Source organism: Rhizopus delemar, genomic scaffold (genome assembly GCF_000149305.1).
Source record: "Rhizopus delemar RA 99-880 supercont3.5 genomic scaffold, whole genome shotgun sequence".
Taxonomy (NCBI): domain Eukaryota; kingdom Fungi; phylum Mucoromycota; class Mucoromycetes; order Mucorales; family Rhizopodaceae; genus Rhizopus; species Rhizopus delemar.
Window position 1 is genome coordinate 2,222,328 of NW_027137831.1, and position 26,321 is coordinate 2,248,648.

Consider the following 26,321-nt stretch of genomic DNA (forward strand, 5'->3'; position numbering starts at 1 on the left):
AAATTCGTCTGCTTCATGGGAAAGCAAAAACAACTGTTGAGCGTATGAACACCAGCCCCAACCCAGAAGTCCTTCGAGATCCCAGCAAAATATCTCAAGTAATGCTGTATCACTTAGCAATCAAAAGGAACAAGCGCGTTTTATTCGCTTATCACCGACAACGCATCAATAAATTGAAAGAAATATATTGGGACGTAGGCCTACAATCAGACCACCAAAGGGAGATTGCGACAAGCTTGGGAACTACGGAACACAAATTCCTTGAAGACTATATTGAACTAGTTAATACATACAAACAAGCTTTTCTAGACCTTGATTTGGGCGGTAATGGCGGTGTAGGTCTGGATCCTCCTAAAGATTTATTTATTGAAGTTCGTGTACTTCGCGATGCGGGTGAGATCAGTACAGAATATGGCATCCTCAATTTAGTTAAAGGAAATCAGTTACACGTGCGTAGAACCGATGTAGAATCGTTAATTAGAGCTGGATATTTACAACATGTCAAATAATTTAAAAGAAAATGTATTAAAAAACGTAATCTTCATAAATACATTTTTTTATTGTTTAGAAAGCAAATTTATGCCTCTTCTGTCAAATTGTTTTGCTTAAAGAAGGATTTTGAGTGTTCTTTCTTTTCTTCTCTAGTTTTGTTGGCAAATTGTCCCTTCAATTGTCCTGAAGCTTCATATGTATACATGGTACCTCCAATGGCTGCACAACCAAGAGCCATTTTTCCAAAAGAATGAGCTATTAATTATAGACTATCAGTAAATCCAACATCTCTTAAAGTAAAGAAATAGTATGTGGCTTAATATTATATGTCCTTACTTCTAACACCAGCCAAGAAACCAGCTGCACAACCACCAATTGCTGCGTTAATGGCATCATCTTCTTTACGAATATCCTTTGCTACACATTCACCGATAGTAAAGATACCACCCATAGCAGCTAATAATGCAATTAGTAAATTCTAATTAAATGCTCATTTTACAAGAATTTTACCGAAAAAAGCAATGGTTCCACCGGTTCTGGTAATAACACCTCGAGCACCTGTGTGATGCTTTTGAATGGTGTTTTGCATGGCGGATACAACAAGACCAATACCACCAGAAACAGCAGCAGTCTTTCCTGAGTCTAAGAGACAATCTTTAGATGCAGTCATTATGTAAAGAGTGGGGTTTAATTTGAAGAATTGTAAGATTGTCTTCTTTTAGAGGACGCCAAAAAAAAAACTTTAACTGTGGACCCCTTCAAAACATGTCGGACATTTAATCAAAAAACGGTGTCTACGTCACGTATTAAGTTGATTTCTGAGAGGCGCAGGACAAACAGCAAAAAAAAAAAAAGCTTTCTTTTTCTTCAATACAATTGAATAAAAAAAAATGTCTGACGGTACAGATCAAAAATTCTTTCAATTAAAAATAGCAAATAAATTAATTTGTTTTAAAATAGACGTTGAGAAAGAAATTAAAGCTGCACAAGCAAAACGTAAAATGATTACTGAAGAAGACATTAGTCAAGCAGTTCTTCACAATGAGAAACATGCAAGTATGGCTGGTGTCTCATACGATACCGATTTTTACACAACCGATAAATACGAAGGATATACAACATCGTTACCTATTAATGATGAAGATGAAAACGAAGACGAACTTTATCAAGAAACTAATCGTCGATTAAACTCATATACAGCATCTAAAGAATTTTTAAGCGAGGCGGTAGAAGGAGCTGACTCCCACGATCCTTTTGCTGATTCCATGAGAGCACGTACTATAGCTGGAAGGCAAAATGAATATCAGCAACGAAGATTCAACCGTATGTTGTCACCCAGCCGTAAAGATGCCTTTGGAGAAGGAGGAGATAGTGAATCGCGATCGTATTCTGAAGTAGCTCGTGAAGCTGAACTCGAAAAGGAAGAACAAAGAGTACTTGCAATTATTGCCCAAAAGAAAAAGCAAGAAGCAGAAACTGGAGTAAAAGCTGAAGTTTCATCAGAAGCACCTAAAAAGAAGAGAAGATGGGATATGGCCACACCTGTTCAACAACCAGATGCCACACCTGTTGTTAGTAGCTCAAAGCGTTCTCGTTGGGATGCAACACCTGCTAGACCCAATGATCTTGATGCAACACCCGTACGTAAATCAGAATGGGATGATGTTGAAGCTACACCACGCGGAACGACAAAACGCTCAAGATGGGATGCAACACCCGTCGCTGCCAATGTGAATGTTGCTGCAACCCCCGTAGGCAGTATGGGAATGATGACACCGACACCAAGCCAAATGTATTTGACTCCTGAAGCTTCTAATGCACTGCGTTGGGAGCGAGAATTGGATGTTCGCAACCGTCCTTTATCTGATGAGGAATTGGATGCTATGTTTCCCACAACTGGCTATAAAATCTTGGAACCACCTGCTGGATATGAGCCTATTCGTACACCTGCTCGTAAATTGACAGCAACTCCTACACCTATGGGCGACAATGGATTTATTATGCAAGATGAAGTGCGAGCTCCTGTTGCTGCTGATCTTCCTCAAGAAATTCCTGGTGTAGGCACTCTTCCTTTTTTTAAGGAAGAAGATATGCAGCACTTTGGTAAGCTTTTGGATGATAAAGATGAAGGCATCATGTCTGTTGAAGAGTTGAAGGAAAGAAAGATTATGCGTTTATTACTAAAGATTAAGAATGGTACGCCCCCTATGCGTAAAGGTGCTCTTCGTCACATTACTGATAAGGCTCGCGACTTCGGGCCTGGTCCACTTTTTAACCAGATTCTACCATTGTTGATGTCACCTACCTTAGAGGACCAAGAGCGTCACTTGTTGGTCAAGGTCATTGACCGTATTTTGTATAAACTGGATGACTTAGTAAGACCTTTTGTTCACAAGATCTTGGTTGTTATTGAACCTCTTTTGATTGATGAAGATTACTATGCACGTGTGGAAGGTCGTGAAATTATTTCAAACTTATCAAAGGCTGCTGGTCTTCCTACTATGATTACCACTATGCGTCCTGATATTGACCACGCTGATGAATATGTACGTAATACAACTGCTCGTGCGTTCTCTGTTGTTGCCTCTGCACTTGGTATTCCTGCGCTGTTGCCTTTTTTAAAGGCTGTTTGTAGATCTAAAAAGTCATGGCAAGCCCGTCATACTGGTATTAAAATTGTCCAACAGACGGCCATATTAATGGGTTGTGCTGTCTTGCCTCACCTTAAAAACTTGGTTGAAGCCATTGGACACGGTTTAGAAGATGAACAACAAAAGGTTCGTACGATCACTGCTTTGGCTATTGCCGCCTTGGCTGAAGCTGCCGCTCCTTACGGTATTGAATCCTTTGATTCAGTACTTAAGCCCCTTTGGACTGGTATTCGTAAACACCGTGGTAAAGGTTTGGCCGCCTTCTTGAAAGCTATTGGCTATATCATTCCTTTGATGGATGATGAATATGCAAATTACTATACCAAGGAAGTTATGGTTATTTTGATCCGTGAATTTCAATCTCCTGATGAAGAAATGAAGAAGATTGTTTTGAAGGTTGTGAAGCAATGTGCTGCTACAGATGGTGTGATGCCAAGCTACATTAAGGAAGAAATCTTGCCTGAATTTTTCAGACACTTCTGGGTTCGACGTATGGCACTTGATCGTCGTAACTATAAACAAGTTGTTGAAACTACAGTTGAATTGGCCAACAAAGTGGGTGTTTCTGAAATCGCGACCCGTATTGTCAATGATTTGAAGGATGAAAGCGAACCTTATCGTAAAATGGTCATGGAAACTATTGAGAAAGTAGTTGCCAATTTGGGTGCTGCTGATATTGATCCTCGTTTAGAAGAGTTATTGATTGATGGTATTCTTTATGCATTCCAGGAACAAACTGTAGAAGATGTGATCATGTTGAATGGTTTTGGTACCGTCGTAAATGCTCTTGGTATGCGTATCAAACCCTATCTCCAACAAATTTGTTATACTATTTTATGGCGTTTGAATAATAAATCGGCTAAGGTACGTCAACAAGCCGCTGATTTGATTTCCCGCATTGCTGTTGTGATGAAGAGCTGTGGTGAAGAAAAATTGATGAGCCAACTCGGGCAGATTCTTTATGAATATCTTGGTGAAGAATATCCTGAAGTATTAGGTTCTATTCTTGGTGCATTAAAGAGTATTGTCAATGTGATTGGTATGGCAAGCATGACACCTCCTATTAAAGATCTTTTACCTCGTCTTACACCCATCTTGCGTAATCGACATGAAAAGGTGCAAGAAAACTGTATTGATCTTGTAGGTCGTATTGCTGATCGTGGTGCAGAATATGTATCTGCTCGTGAATGGATGCGTGTCTGTTTTGAACTCCTTGATCTTTTAAAAGCGCACAAGAAAGGCATTCGTCGTGCATCTGTAAATACATTTGGTTATATTGCAAAGGCCATTGGCCCTCAAGATGTATTAGCTACGTTGTTAAATAACTTGAAGGTGCAAGAACGTCAAAACCGTGTGTGTACAACTGTTGCAATTGCTATCGTAGCCGAAACTTGTGCACCGTTTACTGTTTTGCCTGCATTGATGAATGAATACCGAGTACCTGAACTCAACGTTCAAAATGGTGTTTTGAAATCTTTGTCATTCATTTTTGAATATATAGGAGAAATGGGTAAAGACTACATAAACGCTGTGGCACCCCTTTTAGAAGATGCTTTAATGGATCGTGATCTTGTACATAGACAAACTGCATGTACTACGATCAAACATATGGCATTAGGAGTTATTGGTTTAGGATGTGAGGAGCCACTTCGACATTTGCTCAACTATATTTGGCCTAATATCTTTGAAACAAGGTAAAACAAATACTATTAGCTCATACATAAAATTATTAACATCATTTATTAGTCCACATGTAATTAACGCTGTTATGGAATCGATAGAAGGACTCCGCGTTGCGCTTGGTCCCGCTACCATTTTACAATACACATTACAGGGTTTATTCCATCCTGCCCGAAAAGTGCGTGAAGTTTACTGGAAGATTTATAACACACTGTACATTGGTAGCCAAGATGCCTTAGTGCCTTATTACCCTCGTTTGGAAAACGATGAGCGCAACTCTTACCAACGAACTGAATTGGACTACGTTCTCTAAACAGATAGCTGCTAAATGATGTCCATTTTTTTTTATATATGAAATAAAAACCATACATTTGATTGCATTTACATACACTGCTTTCAAGAGCAGTTAGGCATTTCCCTACTTTCCAAGTTGTATTGTATACTTTGCTACCTGTATAGAATGCTCATCTGCATAATATCTGCTCTCAAATTTTTTTTTAAAAAATTCTCCATGGTCAACCATTAGTAAAACAGATGGTTACTTTAATCGAAAAGGCATACTGACAGAATCTGCCGAGTCGAGTTTTTCTTCCAGTAAGTGATTCTCTTTTTTACACCCAGAAGATCGCGTGAATTTGAAGTTAAAACACTATGCTGCGCTACAAATTCATTATTTTATATGCTCAATTTGGCCAAATCAGTTTTGAAACCTTTAATTTTGATTATTCGAACGGGCAATTGCCCCTTTTTCAGTTCATTTCTTTTTGCAAGTTTGGTAACATCTGAAAATAATATATTTAAACATTTATCTTTCATTTTTACCCTTGATCATAAAGGGATAGTATCTTCCTTTTACAAAACGACGTCTACAAAACACTATGCACCTACTGCGGCCATGCAAATAAAATGAGTAAAATAAGCGAGGAAACTTGAGCATTTCGTCATAAATAATAAATATGGAATAACACTGCCCAATATATAATTTTTATTCTTTTCTTTTGTATGTATGAATGTATGTGTGTATAAAATCCAAAAAGTGGTAAAAGGTGGATCTGTTTATCGGTCAACTTCACCAAACACAATATCCTATAATATTAAAATTTAAATAAAGCAAATACAAAGCTAAAGTAAAGGTTCAGACTTACCATAGTACCAATGATAGTAACCATATCAGGAAGTAAGTGGTTACGAGACATGAAATCAGATCCTTGAAGATGTGTGAAACCAGGAGCTCTGATCTTACATCTGTAAGGTCTGTTGGAACCATCAGAGACCAAATAGACACCGAATTCACCCTTGGGAGCCTCAATGACAGTATAAGTATCACCAGCAGGAACAGAGTAACCTTCAGAATACAACTTAAAGTGATGAATTAAGGCTTCCATGTTTTCCTTCATGGCAGCACGAGGAGGAGGGGTCACCTTCCAGTCGTCTGTCTTGATGACACCCTCGGGCATTTTGTTGACACATTGGTTGATGATACGAAGAGATTGGCGCATTTCTTCCATACGGCAAAGGTAACGGTCATAACAATCACCATTTTGTCCAACGGGAACATCAAATTCAACTTGATCGTAGGCATCATAGGGTGCAACCTTACGGATATCCCACTTGATACCAGAACCACGAACAAGAACACCAGAGAAACTCCAGTCCTGGGCTTCTTGTGCAGTGACGACACCTACATCACGAGTACGAACCTGCCAAATACGATTAGCAGATAAGAGTTCTTCGACTTCGTCAATACGATCACCAAATTGTGCAGACCAATCATGGATATCTTCCAAAAGACCATGTGGGATATCCAAGGCAACACCACCGGGACGAACGTAAGCAGCATGCATACGAGCACCAGAGACACGTTCATAAAATTCCATCAACTTTTCACGTTCTTCAAACATCCACAAGAAGGGAGTCAAGGCACCTACATCCATAGCGTGTGTCATGACAGCCATGATATGGTTCAAAATACGAGTGATTTCACCAAACATGGTACGAATATATTTGGCACGTTCGGGTACTTCAATATTTAAAAGTTTTTCAACGGCTAATGAATAAGCTTGTTCGTTAGTCATCATTGAAACATAGTCGAGACGATCAAAGTAAGGTAAAGCTTGAAGATATGTCTTGTATTCAATCAACTTTTCAGTACCACGATGCAATAAACCGATATGAGGATCGGCACGAACAATTTCTTCACCGTTTAATTCGAGAATAAGACGAAGCACACCGTGTGCAGCTGGATGTTGAGGTCCAAAGTTGACAGTGAAGTTACGCAATCGACTTTCTTCTTCATCATGAGCAGCTAAAAAAAAAGGTAAATGTCAAAAATGTTGAATGCACTTTACCAAGAACCTACATCCAAATGATTTGTCTTCAGTAATGGTAGTGCGTTGGAAATCAAAAGTTTCTTCAGCGTTGGTTTTGGCAGCAGTTGCCATTGTACGTAAAGGCTTGTAATTCTTTAATTGCATTGTAGGTCGAAGGAAAGCTCTGTTAGGAGCTGCATTGACAAGTTTGCGTGCCCACATTCTGGTAGCGAAAGACATTTTTGCTTATGCGTTCTAACAAGAGTGGGGAGTTGTTATGTTGACTAAATGTTTTGTTGGTTAGTTACTGATGGAGTAAATCTACAAGTGATAATTACCCTTTTTGTGAAAAAAGCTGTGCAGTTTTTCATATTTTCAAAGCACCAGGGCAAAATTTTATTTTAATGCCCGTCTTGTCAGTTCAAAAAGTGTCTTACTCCGGGCAACACTTAAGTCACCACCAAGATGATGACGTAATATCAGCAGGCAAAACGAAGGACTAAGACCTTCACTACCAGCGGGTGTGTCTTTTCAAAAGATACCTTGGATGCTGTATATATAGTAATTTTAGAGCAATATTGAAAGCAACATTTGTATGTCTTTTCCGAACTCGTCAACTTCATATTTAGCAGTAATTCGTGTTTTATAATTTTGCATTTACCAATCTCTGACCATTCATAGCTGGACATGATTTACACTGTTTCAACTGCTGAATGACACGCAGATATTCGTACAACAAAACAATGTTTAACAGATGATAATGATATTTTCTAATTTTTCTCATTCGGTAATTTATGGTTTAGACATTGAGAAATATGCCTAGTTGTAGTACCATACAAACTACAATATGCTAAAAAAAATTAAGGGAACGCACATATAAATACCATATACTACTGATATTCATCTTTAGTTTGTTTTTATTAAATACAAGATATGAATATATTACAAAAGAAAGTTCATTGGTTTTTAGTAAAGGAAAAATAAAATAAAATAAAAAACGAAAGAGAAGAAAGTGTATTTTAAATAGGTTATGAAGCGCTTGCTCATTGAACGTATCTTTTTTTTGCAAAATACTTATTCTTCTTCTTCTTCTTCTTCTTCCAGACCAGCAAGCTCCTCCTCATAATCGTCCTCATTGCTTTGTTTATGAATCAATGGCTTGATAAGGCGATCAAAATAAGGATGTTCGCCTTGAGGGTTGGAGCGTTTCACTTGCTCAAAATAGTGAACGTAAACATTACCATCCTTTCGACCCAATGGACTGTTGATTGCATAGTCTGATAAATTGAAGGAGTCAACCAAGGGAATAGCTTGATCACGAACTTGTCTACAAAGATCATTCACACTCATACGGACAAATTCAATTTGCGCAGGAGTAAAATACTCGTATTGCAAAAAGGCGCCAGCATTTTCTTCAATCGTATAAAGGCCGTATAAAAGACAAACTGTTTTTAAGACAGCGTAAAGATTACCAGAAAGCTTCCTAACTGCATCAGCAAAACGGTTAAAAAGGTAATTAAATGAGTGAAGCTTGGCAGCATAAAGACGAGATTGTGCTAAAGTGATATTCAGTTTGAGTCTTTAAGATGATCTTAGTAACTTACAGCATTGTTCATAAGCATCATCGACATTCAAGCCTCTTTTGAGACACTCTTCAAACTCAGAACCAGCATTCTTCACAACGTGTGCACAAACAACTTGCCAGCCTTCAGCAATCACATCAAAGCTCAAGATGTCATCAAGATTTGAAACTTTACAGCGTCTACCAATAAGGCTATGAAGATTATTCAAGTACCCAACACCAGGTGATAACTTCTTGCCCTTAAGGGCCTCTCGGTAGCTACTGATGAGATAACGTCCCAATTGTAGTGTCAATATAGTATTATCACCTTCCCAAGTACATTGAACAGCAAAGTCTTGGTACATGGAAGCCAGTCCTGTATATGCTGAATAACCATGACCACCACAAGCCTGTCTACAGGCTTCAATAGTAGATAAACAATTCCAGGTACAGAAGGCTTTTAGCCCAGCGCTAGTAGAGTGAGTCTCCTTAAGCATTTCTATGACTTCGTCCAGATCCTTATCGCCTTCTTTCGCACTATCTAATCTTGACATCATATAATTATACATTGCAGTCATCTCGGTGCCTGTGAATAACATTGCGAAAGTTTGTGCCAACAAAGGCATTAATCTACGCTGGTGAATGGGATAATCTAATAACTTGGTTTCAACACCATTTGCATTGGAAGAAGCAAATTGGCGACGGACTGCAGCATAACGAATAGCAATAGTAAGGGCTTTCTTGGATACATGGCCACTGTCTGCTACCATAGTAACTCTCCCTTGAAGTAAAGCACCGTACGTCTTTTACAGCAAATCATATTAGTTTAGCTGCATTTATTAATATGATTCTTATTATTTTACCAACTGTTGCAATTTAGGTTCTTTTACATCGCCTGTTCTAGATACTTTAGTGTGCTTCTGAAGCATATAGCCTCTGGGGATGCGAACATGTGTAAATTGGATCCAGCCATTATCAATACCATCTCTTCCCATTTTTTTTCCAATATCGCCAATATTAACACCTGGTAACAAGTTGTAAGTCTTTGGATCTCTTAAAGGTACAACAAAGCATTTGGTGCCATATCTTTTTCCTTTGACAATCAATTGTGCAAACACAGCAGCATGAGTAGCAGAATGAGCCGCACCACCAATCCACCACTACATTCGTAATATAACTTTAAGATAAATTGAAATAGAAAGCAAGTATCTAATTTACCTTTGTAGCAGTGAGTGTAGGAGTATGAATCACGAATTGATCGGATGCTTCATCAAATGTTGCAGTCGTTTCAAGGCCAGGGACATTTGAGCCATGGCCTAGCTCAGTCATTGCGAAGCATCCAATGAATTTATTTAATGATAACGCGCCTTTTTCAAACCAATAACCCAATTGACCAGAGGTAGCATTGCTTTGTAATGCACCGACAAATAAACCATCTACGAAAGAAACGAGTTAAAATTGTATGAACCGACATGATCATATACTAACAATGAACGCCAAATCTAGTCCAGAAGCCTGGATCAATGAGACTAACAATTTCCATACGTTTTTTAAATTGATCAACAGATTCATTTTGTAAATGATGAAGCATACTACGAAACTAGAGGGTTTTATGAAACTTTAAGTGATAAATTCTCGAATAAATCTATACATGAACTCACCTTTTCCATTGTACGTTCACGTATTTCAAATTTTGAAAGGTCGTACACATCATCCATTTTAAAAAGGGGGTCCCTTTCTAGCTCCTGCATGACTTTTTCTTTCAACTAAATACAATAGAGTCATTATAACTATTAAACCTCATTTTTTATACTTACAAGAGTAATATTCTCTCCACCATCTAGTAAATATGTCAAGCTACGGATATCAAAAGCTGCTTTTGCCCTCTCCTCGTTCATACTAATAACAGGACTAGAAATAATGAACACTATACGTGAATTTAAGCTATTAAATAAGTTTATATAAACATACTCTATAGCATTTCTGTATTCTTGCTCTGGTGAAATATGTTGTTTTACAGCTTCAAGTCTTCTTTGTGAGTTTGACATATCTTTAGACAAAAAAAATAAAAATAAAAATAAAAAAAAGTGTGCAAAATAATTACTTTATATGTTGAGCGGAATTTGATTCTTTGAACATTTTATGTTTTATGCATTTTTTTCTTAGAAAAGCTCATTTAAAAACATGCAGAGTTATTGAATTATAAAATAAAACGATTTGCTAACTTTGTAAAGATTACCTGCTTCCAGTTACTGCTGCTTATTGATAAGCTTTGGAAATAGAGAATGAGTAAATGTATACTGTAGCTCCGTAGTTCTTTCATAAGCACAAATGTTCCATATTTGGCAAATATAAAATTTAATAAAAGTTTGTAAGGTTATGAGTATCACATGAATGTAATATTATGTAAAAGGGAATAACCTAAAGAAAGAAATTACACCTTTTGCCAAAATAATATTGCAAGAAAAGGAATTAAAACGTCGCACTTTTAATGAAACACTGGGATGAGCCTTCCATGAAAATCTATCATGGCCTATTCTTGGGCTCTAGCTACAAATTAATTTCAATATCGTTCCAAGTCGCTATTGCTGTTCCTCGACTTACATAACACCTTGACAAGCTCAAATTCGCTGACAAATGTAACATTTACTTGGACTACTTTCAGGAACCTTCCTCACCGCTGGTATGTTATGACAGCACACCCCCTTCTCAAACTAACCCGCAAACTGCAAATGCAACCATTGAAAGATTTAACGCTAAACTTTGTCAGGCAGTATACACTTCGTTAGATGAGAGCTGTTGCCAATACCACAAGGCTTAAGGTTCCTATGCATGATTTTTGGATTAGGGAATGTAAACTACATTTGATCACTGAGAAATTTGCTACAGAAAGTGGCGAAAAGCGCATGGCCTCAACGTACTTTACTACTGACTACAACATCAGGAAGCGCGACCTGCCGCACGTCGATTAATTACCCAACATTGTCGAGTAAATTAGAGTCCCTTCTATAAGCAAATGGCATTTAAAGAATACACTAACACGATATCCAAGTTCAGCCGTATTTGCAAAAATCGAACGCTGGGGCCTACTTTCTCCTCTATTGAAGGCTCAAAACAGGCGGCTAATGCGATAACAGCTCACTTGGTGGCTATATTTTCGGATGATCATATCAGGGAAGTTCAATGTTACAGCATTACTATACTCGCTTTCCTCTTATATTAGACTGTTATTGCTGACGGCATAGCTTCTGCTATTCGTCCTTCATCTGCCAAGAAGGCTACTGACGTGGATTATTTGTATATTGGAATGTTATAATATGCACAGCACTTACTGGTACTGATCCTTCTCCTTCTATTCTTAATATGTTGGTTCTGGCCTTATGTCTCACAATCTTGGCATATTGCTCAAGTCGTTCCCATATGATGTATCCATCATTCATAACTCGATATGGAAACAGTGTTAATAAGCTATATGTAAAATATATTCAATAGATATACTACAGATTAATTCGGATAATCTTCATTAAGAATAAAATGCCGCGTAATTGCATGGTTAAATTATATTAAATCCAGGAACTAAACCACAGTCAATCATATACGAGTATTCTATGGATAAATGCTTACAATGACAAACATAACAATGGAAGAATATGTAACCCTTATCTATTTGTCATCAGCTATATCATATTAATTATTAATCCATGACATGAAGTATTATCCGTGTATGAAAAGTATAAATAGAGTACAGTAGTCGCTCTATTTAAGAGTAGCCAAAATTTTTGGAATATCCACCCTTAAATAGAACATACCCTTAAATCGAAATTCGTAGCTGTTAAAAAATTGAATTCACTTAATATGTGTTGTAGCTGCATTACAGACATGTTTGTACAACATGTTTCCATATAGGCCACTGTCGTTTGGTATAGATTTGGTAATTGTGTAAGGACATTAACAAGTCAAAACTTGCTTAAGACTTGATCAAAGTTGCTGGAAGGATAATATACGAGACGTAGAATCAAAATAATTTTGGTGAGAATAAATATTTGATACAACAAGTTATTTTCTTTCTTTCTTTAGATTCTATCTATAAAAAAAGATCTAATAATAAGCGTGTATGCCTTTCTTCTAAAAAATTGAGCTTTTGGATCAAAATGCTACTGTCCGTCTTAATCAAACAGAATTGGGTGAATGAGCTATGAAGAAATTCAATTTAGATCAACCACTTAACCAATAGACTATATGAAACATTCTCAAAAATGCTGAAACGTTATATAGTAATATTAATGTTGTCAATAATGGCAAAAGTCTAAAAACAACACGCTATCCTCAACTTGATGAAGACCTATTGCTTGAGTGGAGTATAGAATCTTTGAAAATGAAATTTCATTTTCCTCTGGATGGCTCACCAAACTTTTTAAGCGAATTGGAGTAAAATGCAGGCCAATGCATGGTGAAAGTGCCTCGGTAGACATCACTTCTGAAAACATTCAGAACGAATTGAGAAAGATAGAAGAACTCCTTGGGCCATGTGATCCTGCAGATATCATGAACTTTGATGAAACAGGCTTATATTACCAGCAACCATCAAAAAGAACCATACGTTCCGAGTCGCTTGGTTGCCTAAAAAAAGTAAAGCTCGTCTGACAGTTGGATTGCTCTATAATTCGGATGGGTCTTACAAAGGGCAACCAATTGTTATCGCACAAGACAAGAGCCCCAAATGTTTTAAAGCAAGAGCTAATTTGTTATTCATGACTGCAATTGGAAAAAAAACATGAAATTGAATACCATTATTCTATTAATGCTTGGATGACAACTTAAAATTTTCACAGCATACGTGAAAAAGTTAAATGTTGCCTTTGGAAGACAGAATCGAAAAATTGCTCTTCTTTTGAATAATGCATCCGTTCATAAAATAAGTATTCTGCTCAACAATACCAAATTGTTATTTCTCCTAGCAAACGCGACTAGCAAGTTATAGGATCTTGATGCAGGTAACCTATTATTTGTTGATAAAATGCCATATAAGCTGTCTTTTTGTTTTACAGCTTTCTCATTCATATTTTGTATACACAGGAATTATTGACAACTTTATGGCACACTTCCGAGCCCAGCAGTACGACCGTGCTTTATGTCTGTATATCAGTAAAAAGTTGGATAATCCGAATGTTTACAAAATGGATCAAGCTCAGGCTATGTTTTTTCTAGTTAATGCATGGCTTAAAGTAAAACCAGAAACAGTAAATGGAATGCTCCTAGATCTCCCCAGGAACTTTGACAACAAATTTACTGATGTTAGCCAGTTGAACCTTGAAGCAGATGAAAGCGAGATGATAGTATGTTGTACAACAAGTACTACTAATAATGAAGAAACGACAGAAGGCAACATAGATGAAACAGAAGAAAATGATAATACAGAGCAAGGTGAACAGTGTGTCGATATAGTAGTGTAAAAAACAGTTGAGAGAAGCCTATGAAATTACTCTCTTGTACGAAATTCCTTTGGACGATCTGATCGTAAATTACATCGCCGAATTCGAATGAGATTGACTGACTCTTGCGCTTAATTAAATAAGTCAAAAGAGCAAACAGATCTTTGATCTTATTTTACAAAGGTAAAAAATTTATTGTTAGAGTGCTCCAAAAAACTATCTCTTATAAAAACTTTCTATTTAGTGGTAAAAAATATTTGCGTTGCACCCTTAAATAGAACGACTACTGTACGAAATATTCCTCCTTGCGAAAGTGAAGATGAATATAATTATAATTTTTTAGAAAGTATATTTCGAGCTATGTAAGTAACTTTTTATTAATTACATGCTAGCTTAATCAATTATTTAAATTTAATATGTATATACAGCTATAATTTTCACACCACAACTATAGATATTAAGGATGGAGAGGCAACATTCAATTCTCTGTTTATATACCCTTTTCTTGAAGCAGTGACCACTTGGCTAAAAGAAAGTGAAGATTGGTGCAAAGCAGGATTCCGGCATGGAGAGACGCCATTGGTATCTATGGGTGAGCAGCTTAAAACTCTCCCATTATATAAAGAAGATAGCCATATTTATCTGGCTGATGGAATCATTAAGCTGAATGGTGTGAAAAATATCGAGATCTTGTTACTTGAAACGTCGGGCTGCTTTGGTTCTATTGATAGATCAAAGATTGCCTTTGATCACCACAAGGGTCTCTTTGGAGCCCTTACAATGTTAAAAAACATTGCTGATGAGTTTCCAATGGCAAGTATGGAGGTCTTCCAAAAATGCAAGGTATTTTTTGTACATGGTGCAGGTAAGATACAATTTTCATTTGCCTATTTTTTTTTTTTTTTTTTTTTGCTCTGTCTCTTATCTTATCTGATAACTTTTAGGAAAAAACCTTCATCTTTGGAGCTTACGTTTCGAGCCAGAAGGCCCCGTCTTTGAATTGTGGCTCGAAGATATATTGTATATTAAGCCAGATATTGATGATAAATTGGACGCTTTTCCCAGTTTCTTGAAGTTCTTCTGGGGCATGAAGGTAATTGTCTAATTTTATTGTCCATTTGAATTACATTTGACTAACATTTGTTTTTTTATGGTAGTGCCTCTTGGCCGAGAGCGTTTTAAATTTTTCCCAGCTCAAAAAGGAGCATACTGAGTACCTGGTAAAGAATAGATTCAGTGGTGCCACTCCTTCAACCACTCTTTCTACTATCGTTAATCCGTCAATCCTTAAACTAACTGAAGAAGATGACAAAACGGGCATGCATTCTCTCGGCCCCTTCTATTGTAACCCTTCCTCTCCTTAGTATTTACTTTGCCTTCATGCCTCTTTTTTTTTGTAAACAACAATAACCATATGATATTAAAATTTATTATGAAAATGAAATTTATGCTGAATAGTAGTATTTTTTTATTTTGAGTAGGATACACACAATATCCTAGATAGATCCAAACTGGATATACCTTATAACTTTATTATTAAAAACAATGCTATATATAATAAATATATAGTTTAAAACATCAATAAACTAGTAGAACCTAACAAAAAAATAAGCGAGACCAGCAAGTAGAGTGAGTTAAAAAACCGTTTCAGTAAAATTAAAACTTATACATTTATCCTTTTTTTCAAAAAAGGATTTAGAGTATACATGTTCTTTTTTATTATGTTATTATATAGCTTTTTTGTAATAAAGCAATGTACATCTCATCTTAATCTATGAAATACATTTTGAGCAATGGTCATTTAAAAAAAGGGGATGACTGACAGTTTTTTAACTAGGTAAAAAAAATGCTAATATATAGTATTTCCACCCTTAGCTTTTATTACAGCTTGAGTTCTAGTCGGTATACTATCAATATATTTATAACAAACATCCCTATCAAATGTTTCCCACCCAATTTTGATTCTTTCCCATAGTTCATGGACACCTCTTGCCTTTTGTTCATATAAAGCTAATTCCAACTTCAAATGTCTCCACGTGTGCTCAATTGGGCTCAGGTCAGGCGATTGAGCGGGCCAAGGCAACACTGGGTATTTGCTTCTTCTTTAAGATAAGTTGTTGTTATCTTGGTAGTGTGTTTTGGATCATTATCGTGCTGAAAAATGAAATCACCATCTCTCAATCGGTAGTAATCAAGAGTATCTGTGTCGTATCCAAGCATACTTTAAACATGATTCATATTCAATTTATAAGAAATCAGAGTAATGAATACTTTATAAAGATTTATTACAGTCTTTTCTCTATTATTCGGTCATAACTAATTCCACTCCTTTAACTCAATGCAAGTTTTTTAATATAGCCCCTGATGCAATGCATAACCAGGAACAGATCTTCATATTAACATTTATTCATACTAGGTCTACAGTTATAATTAATTAAAGTATCTTGAAAAGGATTTAATTAAACCTCCATGAAAAGAATATAAATACCAGATATTATAATATTAAATAAAAATATAACTTTTTAAGTCTCATTGAATTTTATAGTCTTTTTTATTCTTACGAGATAACACAATTTTTAAAAAAAAGGGCTAAAGATGATTATTTTAAAATTTACAAGGACATGGTTAAAATCATGAGTTGCCCTGATTGTAAAAAAAAACCTTTATATTATCGTTCATACCATTGGTCATGAAGCTACTTGATTTGCTTAAATAAAATACTGATCATAAATAATATTTCTTGCTTTGAGAAAGACTGCTACATCAAAGCACTTGACCAAATAAAAAGAACTTTTCCTCGCTGAGATTGAAGTTGAAAAATGAAAATGTAGCGGCATAATAATATAAATATATTTTTTTTTGAGTAAAGAGTCTCAATAAAAGGAAGCATATTCTTTCCTATCTATCATCTTTAAAAACAATATCACCTATTAACCCAAAAGTGCCTTCCACTGTATAAATATCACATGTCTTTCCCATAACAGCCGTCACTTATGAAGTTAGAAAAAAGCAGTCAAAGCCTCGTCTGAAAAGTATAAATAAGATCGCTATTCTGATCCTTTTATTCCTCTCGTAACTAATCACTAACCACTAACCTTACTTTAACGTAAAGGTTTGTGTCATAAAATATATTATATATTTGTATAACAGATTTATGGTATTGTTTTGTGGCTTGGTTTATGGTTTGTTTTTGGTATGGCTCGTGGATCAAAAACCTTTTAAATTACTGGATGCTGCAGCTGAAGGTGAGGAGAAAGAATGTTTTCATCCTGCCTGAAAGGGACGCCTGGAAGGTGGGAGTTTTTTTGCCAAAAACTGTCGCGGAGCAGACTAGTTTTTAAAATTTGTCTTGGCCAGGCAAATTATTTTTTAAATCAAATGCAAATGAAAAAAAAAAAAAAAAAAAAAAAAAAAAAGAAAAAAAAAAAAAAAAAAAAAAAAAAAAAAACTTTAGTGCTACATGTTAACATGTTAGCATTTCCTAGAAATCATATTGTTTGTTTCTTATTCATAATATACAATGCAACAGTAGCAAATGCTTTAACTTTTATAATATATAACTCTGCTGTAAGCATAGCGTTTATTTAATATCTTTAATATCGTGCAGCGGCAGTGTTATTTCCTTTTTCTTTTCTTTTCTCTTTTTTTTATATATACTTTAAAAAAACGTTTAACAAGTAATTATGCTGTTCACCACTGCTATTGAAGCATATACCAATAATTTCAAATTTTAATATACTCACTTCCATGTCTGAATAAACACAGTTTCAAAAAAAAAAAAGCGTCATCTTCAAATTCCGACACTGTTGATCATGTTTGATATCACATTAAAAGCTATCAGATATGAGCATGATACTAGACATAGGTGCTTTATTTTTTGCCATCATACGAAAAAGGTTCCCATAGACCATCCATTACTTGGTTATATTCTTAGAATTTTTTTCATTGGCTTTTATTAGCTTTTATTTCAAAATATCCATTCAAAAACACCTTTACTTTAATAAATCATAAAGAATACTTAAATTCTACAAAATAAACTTGAAAAAATTAATATCAATACTAAAGGACTTATAGAATGAATTCTATTTAAAAAAATAGCTCAAATAATTCATAAAATTGTCTACAGTATGCATGTTCTTTTCATGTATTTCCAAGATATTTGACCAATCAAAAAGTTTCATTTTATTTTTTCTAGAAAATTTTTTAAAGGAAATTTTTCGTGCAACATACAGCCATGAAAAGGGATTTTTTTAAGCGTGCGGCGACATCAAAATTATAGTATGTTATGTTTAATATGTTAATAATAATAACATGTTAATATGTATATGTTAAGAAAAGGGTGTATATAGTCTATTCCAAATTTAGAACTTTTCCTTAAGCCATCGCTTGTGGATCTAAGCTCTTTAGAAATGAGAGATACAGAATTAACTACAAATTCTCAAGTTTTTATGATATCTTGTCTCATACAATATTACAAATTTTATAAAAAGGACATCGTATTGTATCTTTATAAAACGTAGTGAACGCCTTAGATTCATTATTTTAATAAAAGAAAAAGATGCTTGGAAAATAAACATTCAATGTATCAGTCATCCCTAGTTTAATCTATGTGTATTTGAATTCACAAGAAAAATATTAAATTTATGGGATATATTAACCAAAATGATTTAAGCAAATAGGTTATACTCAAACGTTTATGATTCGCAACCAAGACAACTTGCTTTATGCTTATTTTAAATAAAGCATTTTTTTAATATAGTCTTGTACTATTACAGAATTGATGAGATATATAACACTTGCTGTGCATCTTGTTTATTGATTGTCACCCCTATAATTAATAGTTGTTTACATTTTGTTAGTTGTCAGATGATGCAGAGATAACAACGTTACCGTTATCAATAAATCTCGTTTATGGAGCCAAACAACTGTAACGATTAAAGGAAAAAGTATGTACAACACTTGTTCAAATACAAGCTAAATTTGTTTAAAAGTTCTGTGAGCATTTCAAAATGTTTTACAAACCACAAGCAACGAAGCTTCAAAGATCTTTCTGATTCAGACAATTTAAACACAGATGAAAGTAACATCTTCATTTCTATTGTCTCTAAGCAAGTAGTAAGAAGCATAGGTTTATTATATTGTTTGCTTATTTTTTTAACTAATTTATTGATAAGCATCATTTCAAATGCGCTTCTTTTCAACAATTTTGGAAGAAAGACCAATGCTGAAAGGGAGGAGAACCAAGCCTAATATCTTACCCATCACGTGAGCTGATTGGCTTTGTGTAAGCAACAGTACATCTTTTTTTTTTCCTTTATGTTTCTTTTAACATGTCTAAAAACAAGTCAAATACAGAATCATCCGCCTTATCAGCTGATGAAACAGGAAACCTATCTGAGAATATGACAGACGATGGCTCACATATACAACAGCAAGACAAGAACTTTATAGAAGATGCCTCTTTGATCGATCATTCACTTCTCTACAATCTTGATCAAATTCCACATGATTCTGAATTATTCTATTCACAACAACAGCAATTTGAAAACCAACTTCTGAAGCAACAGATTGCAACTGATGTTTCTCTGGATAACAGCTCACAGCTTTCTGGTTCAATAAGAGCCAGTGTGGGATCGTTTGAACAAAGTGCAGCATCTATTGGGGAGCAGCAACCTTCCATTTGGTCTGGCCTGAACAATGTAAGTTTCTCCTCTTCTGAGTCAACTAAAGAGTTTGTTATGCTTATTGACTCCATATACAGTTTATCTCCAATGTCACACATAATAATCTACTTCCAACATTTCCTAATATCGCACGGAGCTTTTCGGAATACCTTGCAAATCATCCGGTACCTTTCTTGAGCTCTTCGTAAGCAAGAAAAAAAAATATTTTGTATTTTCTTTTAAGAAACTTACACTTGAAATAGCAGTAACGATCAAAATCATGTGTCTTCTTCCTCCTCTTTCAACCAGATTTTACATTCAAATATATCAAATGAAAGGTACAGTACTTATTTTTTTTTGTTCTTAACACATACAGAATTTGACGTGTAAAGGGAGGGATTAGTTTACAGATTAGGGTACTAGGTGTACCACAAACTGGTGCAAAGTCAAGAGTAGAGACACAGATTAAGCTGTGCATACAGCTAGTAACAGAGGAAGGAGAGAAGGCTCAATGGTGGTCGCATTTAAAATTACCTCAGCATATGGTGACAAAAGAAAAACCAAAAAAAATATCATTGCGGGACCAACATCAATTATCTACGGTACCTGAGAAGATGTTATTCTTGCAGGCAAAGGTTTTGTGTGCTAGTGACCCTTCAAAAAAAGTAACTACATGCGCAAGCTGTATTCAAAGAGAGGTATTATAATAATATGCTCGCAATTCTTTAGGCTTTATTCTAAATTATGTACAACCATATAGAAAAAGAGGGTGCAGAGAAGGAAAGAAAACAAATCACAAAGTGAAAGAGATAATAAATTGGAAGATGATGAGGCTTATGAAGAAAAAATATTGCTCTTCAACTGTTCTGATATGGTTGATTTCAGTGCAGGCAATACTATTTTACCAACCCGTATTACATGTTACTGTAGACATCATAATGAAAAAATAGGATTTTGGTAACATAAATAAATAGGTATATAATGTGTAAGTCTAACAAAATTCCAAATATAAAAAGTATATATTTTCAACTACTAGATCACACTGGCAAAAATGTTGCAGAAGGAATATCTCCACCCATCATGATTACTGATGATCACAAAGCAAAAACAGGAACAAAAAGACGTCGCGTAGACAATGATAGCGTATCAAAGCCACTTCTACCTCAGAATTGGATGAGATCTTTGCCTTTTACAAACGATCATACAAATTCACCATCAGCATCAGCATCAGCATCAACTTCAGCATATCCAACATTTCCCTTATCATTCGGCACTTTGTTTTCTTCTACCTCAAGCATCAGCATAAAAAGCGAAGAGAAGACCTTACCGGAGCCTTTACAGCAACAGCAGCAACACTCTACTACACCGCCTGTGATGAAACGTTTGATTCCGAATGAGGCACCTACAAGCGGTGGTATTGAAGTGACTATCCTAGGCACAGACTTTAGGCCGGGCATGACAGTGATGTTTGGTAGTATGCCAGCTACCAATATACAGTATTGGTCACCCAATACAATCATATGCACATTACCGCCTGCTAAACAAGCTGGCGCGGTGGTTGTATCCTTTAAAGACTCCCCTACTACAAGAAAAGACGATGTTTTAATATTTACTTATTTGACAGAATCTGATCGAGCCCTGATGGAATTAGCATTACAAGTGATAGGCATGAAAATGACTGGTGTTGTAGAGGATGCAAGAAAAATTGCTATGCGAATTGTTCAAGGAAACAGTGGTGGAAGTAGTAATATCATTGGAAATAGTCAAGGTCAAAGACGTGAAGATAACCAGACGCAGCGCGGATCGTTTTCTGAAAAACCTTAATAAAGCACTATGATTTCATTATTATTATTATTGTATACAAAAATGTTTTTTTTAGAAGCAATATAAAGTAATTCTGATTTATTAAGAATTCATAATTTCTCTATACTTTTTCTGATCCTCAAGCATGGCCAGGAACACTTTATAACGGCGCTCATTTAATTCCTTTACTTCCTTATCATCATTTGGTAAAACGGTTGAGCCAGATCTGCCTAAACGAACCATGATTTCCCATAAGTCGGATGAAATTAAACCAGATGCCCTCACACCTAGAAAGGCAGCTCCAATTACTACTGCACCCTCAATGGACTCTGGCATTATAAGCCTGCATTGTGTGACATTTGCAATGATTTGCACAAACAAAGAGCTTTTGCAGAGGCCACCCGATATACACAGCGTGTCGATAGTATAGCCTTCTTTGTTGAGGGTCTCAATGATGTGTCTTGTCTGACAGGCAATCGACTGGAGTGTAGCAAGATAGCGGAGGGCCAGATCATCTATACTTTGGTCCAAGGAAACTCCAACAATTGTTCCTCTCAAGGTAGGATCAGCCAAAGGGGAACGATTGCCATGGAAATCGGGGTAGATGTGCAAATGTCTTGTTAAATCTTCAAGATGTTTCAGTTGACGCTGTGATTGGAGCATCTTAAGATGATCTGTCAAAAATGAGTAAATGTCAGTATTGCTAGCTTGTTCGCGTGCTTGATTGATGGCAGGATGTGTATTTAACATAAAGTCGATCAATTGTCCAGTAGATGATTGTCCACCCTCTGCATGCCACATATCAGGGACCATGACAGAACGGTAAGGGCCCCAAATGCCAGGTACAAAGATAGGATTTGGGGACATGGTGATGTGACAACTGGATGTACCGCAAATCACTGCAAGTCGACTAGGCCCTTGAGCCTTTAAGCTTTGATCGAGTTGGTTAAGCAATTCGCTTCTCTCTTTGTCACCCGATGTGGCACCCAAAGTAGCCAAGGCACCAGCGTATGCATCAATAATAGCTGAGCCTACCGGTGTACCCTCCAACAATCCTAAATCTCGAGCAGCCTCTGCATTAAGCCCGTGTCCAATTTGATCACCCGCTTGAGCAAGCTGATCAGATGTAGTCGCCCCCAAACGATGAAATTCTTCATCAATCAAGGATTCTAACCCAATGGTCTTAAAAAAACTAGGTTCCCATCCTTGTCCAACGAGTTTAGGCAAATATGAGCATTTACAAGTGAGCGAGCATGTTGAACGCGTTGTTTCACCCGTAGCCTTGTAAGTCAAGAAATCAGGCAAATCCATTAAGTGTCCAATTGCATCCCATTTGGATGAAGGCATGTTTTCCTTAAGCCACAATGTCTTTGGTATCTCCATTTCGGGACTGATTGTATTGCCTACATAACGAAGAACTGGGTGATGTGTTGCATTGATACGATTCGCTTGATCAATAGCGCGATGGTCAGCCCATAGGATCACGTTTCTCGAGTTTTCTTCGAATTGAGAAGTAAGATCAACAGACATGGGTTGACCTTGTTTATCAAGAACGACGAGCGAACAGGTTGCGTCAAAGCCAATTCCCTTTATGTTTTCAGGTGAAAGATTACTTATTTGCATAATGTTGCAAACACATTTTGTGACGCTAGCCCAGATGTTTTCTGAAGATTGCTCGTAAAAGTCATGTTTAGGATTATAAGTGATAATAGGTTGAATGTCAATGCATAAAAGCTTTCCTTGGCTATCAATAACAGCTGCGCGTACGGAGCTTATGAAGGCTTTTATTAATAAAATTTGCTTTCTACATGCATATTGAATTTAGTCCCTTTTACCCAGTTCCTACATCTACTCCAATAAAGTAATCATCTTTTGACATTTAAAGTGATACTTTTGATTAGTTAATAAAAATACGAAAAATGCAGAGAAGTGGTTTTATGGGAATTAACTTTGAAAACCCCGATATTGTGACATACAAAAAGGAACTGTGTGAAATTACCGTCATATAAAATCAACAACAGAAACATTACGAATTTTAGCACACTTTAACATTGATTATAGATTGCTATCATATAGAATATGAATGATTTTATTGAATTATGGATGATTCATTTTTCTCATATAGGTGAATACTTTGTAGACTGGTATCAGTGAAATGTATGGCTTATTTAAGTTAGTAACCAAAATTAGCCTTTCACCGTCAAATGGCAAGAAACAATAATAGATCTTCACTAAACGCTTTTTATTAACCTTTTGTTCCTGATAATAATCAAGTTTGAAATGACAAACAATTGTAAAAAAAAAAAAAAAAAAAAAAAAAAAGATTTTGCAGATGCTGATGCATATTGAGACAGCATATAAGGTGGGCTCTTCGTAAGATCCTGGAATGAATGAGCAAAAATGACTTTGGTTTTCCACCATATTGCTAGCTAAAACATCATTTCATATAGTGGATTTGCTCCGTTCTTGTCATTGGCAATCAAAGGATTGAACCAAAAGACAACATTGACCGATAACAATAAAGCAGTTTTGATCTTTTGTTCTGTTTTTAAGGATCAAATCCTTCTGCAAGGATTGTTTCTTGATGGACTGAAAGTCTTAATATAGAGCACTTTGACCGGATAAGATAGGGTTTTCCATAGTGGGGTTCTTGATAATCTCGGCCATTGTTAGCGACTTTCGTATTGTATGTATGAATTGAACTCTATTAGGAGATTATTTGTGGTCAGCATGAAGAGTTGGAAGAAAAATTGAATTTGGAGTATACTTGTTCGTTCTTTCAGCAAAATTAAACTGAAACATCCAATATGTCACTACGTCCTGAAATGGGGCGGTAATTTAAAAAAGGAGAAAAGATAACATTGTACATAGGATGCACAAAAGGAAACCGTGCGACTTTAAGACTGCCAAATAAGCGTTTAGCCTTCAAAGGTATTGTTCTTCTTTTAATACCATTAAGCTTTGAAATTACAATACATACACATATGTACACATAATTATTAATTCATTTTCTTATTATTATAAAATTTTTAACATCGCCCACTATTGAATTACAATAAGCAAAGAACTGCTTTTTTAGATTGTGGGCAATCACTATTATTGTACTACCAAGAGGATAGTAAAGCGTAAAAATGATGGATGATAATTATACTCTGAAGAAAAAAAAATACTTGAAGCCATAACAGTTTAAATCAAATGTAAGACATGTATCATCCCCTTTATTTTATGCTTGTTGCATTCAAGTAAAACCTCTATTCTAAAATTAAAAGTATGCATAAAGTTTTTTTTTATTATTATTAATTGATTTCAAATATAGAAATGAGAAAGAAAGGCTTGTATATACAAAATATCTACAAAAGATACACAAAGAAGGGGAATGAATGAAAAAGAATTTGTTTACAATACATGCTCCATAGCTACAGCAAGAGCAGATAGAGATTTGATAGCCTTATCCAAATAAGTATAATCAGGGAGAGTAGGATCTGAATGCTTTTGAAGTTCTTTTAATAATAGACAATATCTTGTAACTCGTTGAATAGGTGCAATCATATAATCATCAAGTAGCATTTTATTTGTTTCTTTTTTTCTTATAGAATCCTATGAAGAGCTATAAGCAACATAGAAGAAAAAAAGAGTAAGTTTACCTTGACAAGTTGACGGTAGATAATATTAGAGCTTGCTTTTGTTAGGTATTTCTTTGATTTTGAATAATTAACAGCATAGGCGATATACACACCAAAGTAGTTTTCAAAATCACAAAATATTTTACCAATCGGCGCTTCATGCTGACTATCTATTACAGACTTTTTCTCCTCAGAAGAAATAATGGCTTGATGCAATTGCTCCGCAAGCGCTGAAGATAGGCTAATCAATTGAGGTATATGAGCAAATATGATTTCAACATCTTTCAGATTGACTAAAGAACCCTTTTGAGTAGCAGCTTGAAGTAATGGATTCATATAGAACTATAGACGGGGATATTAATCCATATGTTAAGTGGGCACGGTGTAACCTTACCTTTTTAATAATCATTAAATGAGTTAAATAAGTTTCTTCTGTAGTTAATAACTCAGCCATATTGAATTTTGATAGCTGAATTGATCTTTTAGTAATAGGTTTTGGCTACATAAAAAAAGATGAATTAATCTTCAAAATGATTCAATTGTGTATTTGATTACCTTGATTTTTAAAGAAGGAGGGGGTTCTACTATATAAGTTGCATATGTACTTTTCCAAATAGCAATCCCTTTTTGCTCTTTATTGGTTATCTTGTGTGAGCATGCGCTTAGTGTATTAAATAAGTCTGGCGTATTTATGAGTAATTGCTTTACACTCGTGCGATCCATCTGCCATGAATGTCTAATTCGATTAGAAACAGACGGTTTAGGTGATAGACTTTGTGGCGAAGGTGGAGCAGAATGCGAAGTAATAATTGAATGATCTGTCATTATTGCACTAGGAGATCGATCCTTTTTATTGTTAGAATTACTTCGGAATAGGTTATTTTCAAAAAAAGAAAGAGAGCGTCTTAATGTGCTCACTCTCTTTAATGACAATCGTCTTTCTTTATTTTCTGTTTCTTGTGATTGACCTTCTTCATAAATGACTTCTAAACTGGCAAAGCCTGAATCGAATGATACTGGTAGCACGTCTGTAATTATGTCTGCTACAGTATTGGATGCCCATTCTTTAGCTTCAAGCTCTTCAAAAGTAATTAGATAATTATAAGG

At 35.5% G+C, this 26,321-nt stretch overlaps 10 protein-coding genes across 10 annotated transcripts; 5 read left to right on the plus strand and 5 right to left on the minus strand.

The window, feature by feature from the left end:
* Positions 1-577: 577 nt before the first annotated feature.
* Positions 578-1,162, minus strand: RO3G_07616 (uncharacterized protein; the record flags this gene model as incomplete). The annotated part of the gene is made up of 3 exons (XM_067662206.1): positions 578-747; positions 829-948; positions 1,003-1,162. 3 exons carry the CDS (start codon positions 1,160-1,162, stop codon positions 578-580), a joined length of 450 nt encoding a protein of 149 aa, XP_067518307.1.
* A 220-nt stretch (positions 1,163-1,382) lies between these two features.
* On the plus strand, positions 1,383-5,136 carry RO3G_07617 (splicing factor 3B subunit 1; the record flags this gene model as incomplete). Its single annotated transcript, XM_067662207.1, has 3 exons — positions 1,383-1,392; positions 1,453-4,837; positions 4,890-5,136. 3 exons carry the CDS (start codon positions 1,383-1,385, stop codon positions 5,134-5,136), a joined length of 3,642 nt encoding a protein of 1,213 aa, XP_067518308.1.
* A 743-nt stretch (positions 5,137-5,879) lies between these two features.
* RO3G_07618 (NADH-ubiquinone oxidoreductase) lies at positions 5,880-7,372 on the minus strand (the record flags this gene model as incomplete). The annotated part of the gene is made up of 3 exons (XM_067662208.1): positions 5,880-5,909; positions 5,969-7,128; positions 7,183-7,372. The coding sequence occupies 3 exons, from the start codon at positions 7,370-7,372 to the stop codon at positions 5,880-5,882; spliced, it is 1,380 nt and encodes a 459-aa protein (XP_067518309.1).
* Positions 7,373-8,206: 834 nt separating this feature from the next.
* On the minus strand, positions 8,207-10,284 carry RO3G_07619 (uncharacterized protein; the record flags this gene model as incomplete). Its single annotated transcript, XM_067662209.1, has 5 exons — positions 8,207-8,688; positions 8,737-9,496; positions 9,557-9,853; positions 9,912-10,129; positions 10,182-10,284. The coding sequence occupies 5 exons, from the start codon at positions 10,282-10,284 to the stop codon at positions 8,207-8,209; spliced, it is 1,860 nt and encodes a 619-aa protein (XP_067518310.1).
* A 1,198-nt stretch (positions 10,285-11,482) lies between these two features.
* On the plus strand, positions 11,483-11,665 carry RO3G_07620 (uncharacterized protein; the record flags this gene model as incomplete). Its single annotated transcript, XM_067662210.1, has 1 exon — positions 11,483-11,665. The coding sequence occupies one exon, from the start codon at positions 11,483-11,485 to the stop codon at positions 11,663-11,665; it is 183 nt and encodes a 60-aa protein (XP_067518311.1).
* Positions 11,666-12,844: 1,179 nt separating this feature from the next.
* Positions 12,845-13,125, plus strand: RO3G_07621 (uncharacterized protein; the record flags this gene model as incomplete). The annotated part of the gene is made up of 2 exons (XM_067662211.1): positions 12,845-12,852; positions 12,969-13,125. 2 exons carry the CDS (start codon positions 12,845-12,847, stop codon positions 13,123-13,125), a joined length of 165 nt encoding a protein of 54 aa, XP_067518312.1.
* Positions 13,126-14,713: 1,588 nt separating this feature from the next.
* Positions 14,714-15,489, plus strand: RO3G_07622 (uncharacterized protein; the record flags this gene model as incomplete). Its single annotated transcript, XM_067662212.1, has 3 exons — positions 14,714-14,990; positions 15,070-15,218; positions 15,283-15,489. The coding sequence occupies 3 exons, from the start codon at positions 14,714-14,716 to the stop codon at positions 15,487-15,489; spliced, it is 633 nt and encodes a 210-aa protein (XP_067518313.1).
* Positions 15,490-19,455: 3,966 nt separating this feature from the next.
* On the plus strand, positions 19,456-19,997 carry RO3G_07623 (uncharacterized protein; the record flags this gene model as incomplete). The annotated part of the gene is made up of 2 exons (XM_067662213.1): positions 19,456-19,824; positions 19,887-19,997. The coding sequence occupies 2 exons, from the start codon at positions 19,456-19,458 to the stop codon at positions 19,995-19,997; spliced, it is 480 nt and encodes a 159-aa protein (XP_067518314.1).
* Positions 19,998-21,693: 1,696 nt separating this feature from the next.
* On the minus strand, positions 21,694-23,470 carry RO3G_07624 (uncharacterized protein; the record flags this gene model as incomplete). Its single annotated transcript, XM_067662214.1, has 2 exons — positions 21,694-23,395; positions 23,427-23,470. 2 exons carry the CDS (start codon positions 23,468-23,470, stop codon positions 21,694-21,696), a joined length of 1,746 nt encoding a protein of 581 aa, XP_067518315.1.
* A 1,517-nt stretch (positions 23,471-24,987) lies between these two features.
* Positions 24,988-25,668, minus strand: RO3G_07625 (uncharacterized protein; the record flags this gene model as incomplete). The annotated part of the gene is made up of 3 exons (XM_067662215.1): positions 24,988-25,188; positions 25,236-25,556; positions 25,609-25,668. The coding sequence occupies 3 exons, from the start codon at positions 25,666-25,668 to the stop codon at positions 24,988-24,990; spliced, it is 582 nt and encodes a 193-aa protein (XP_067518316.1).
* Positions 25,669-26,321: the final 653 nt, after the last annotated feature.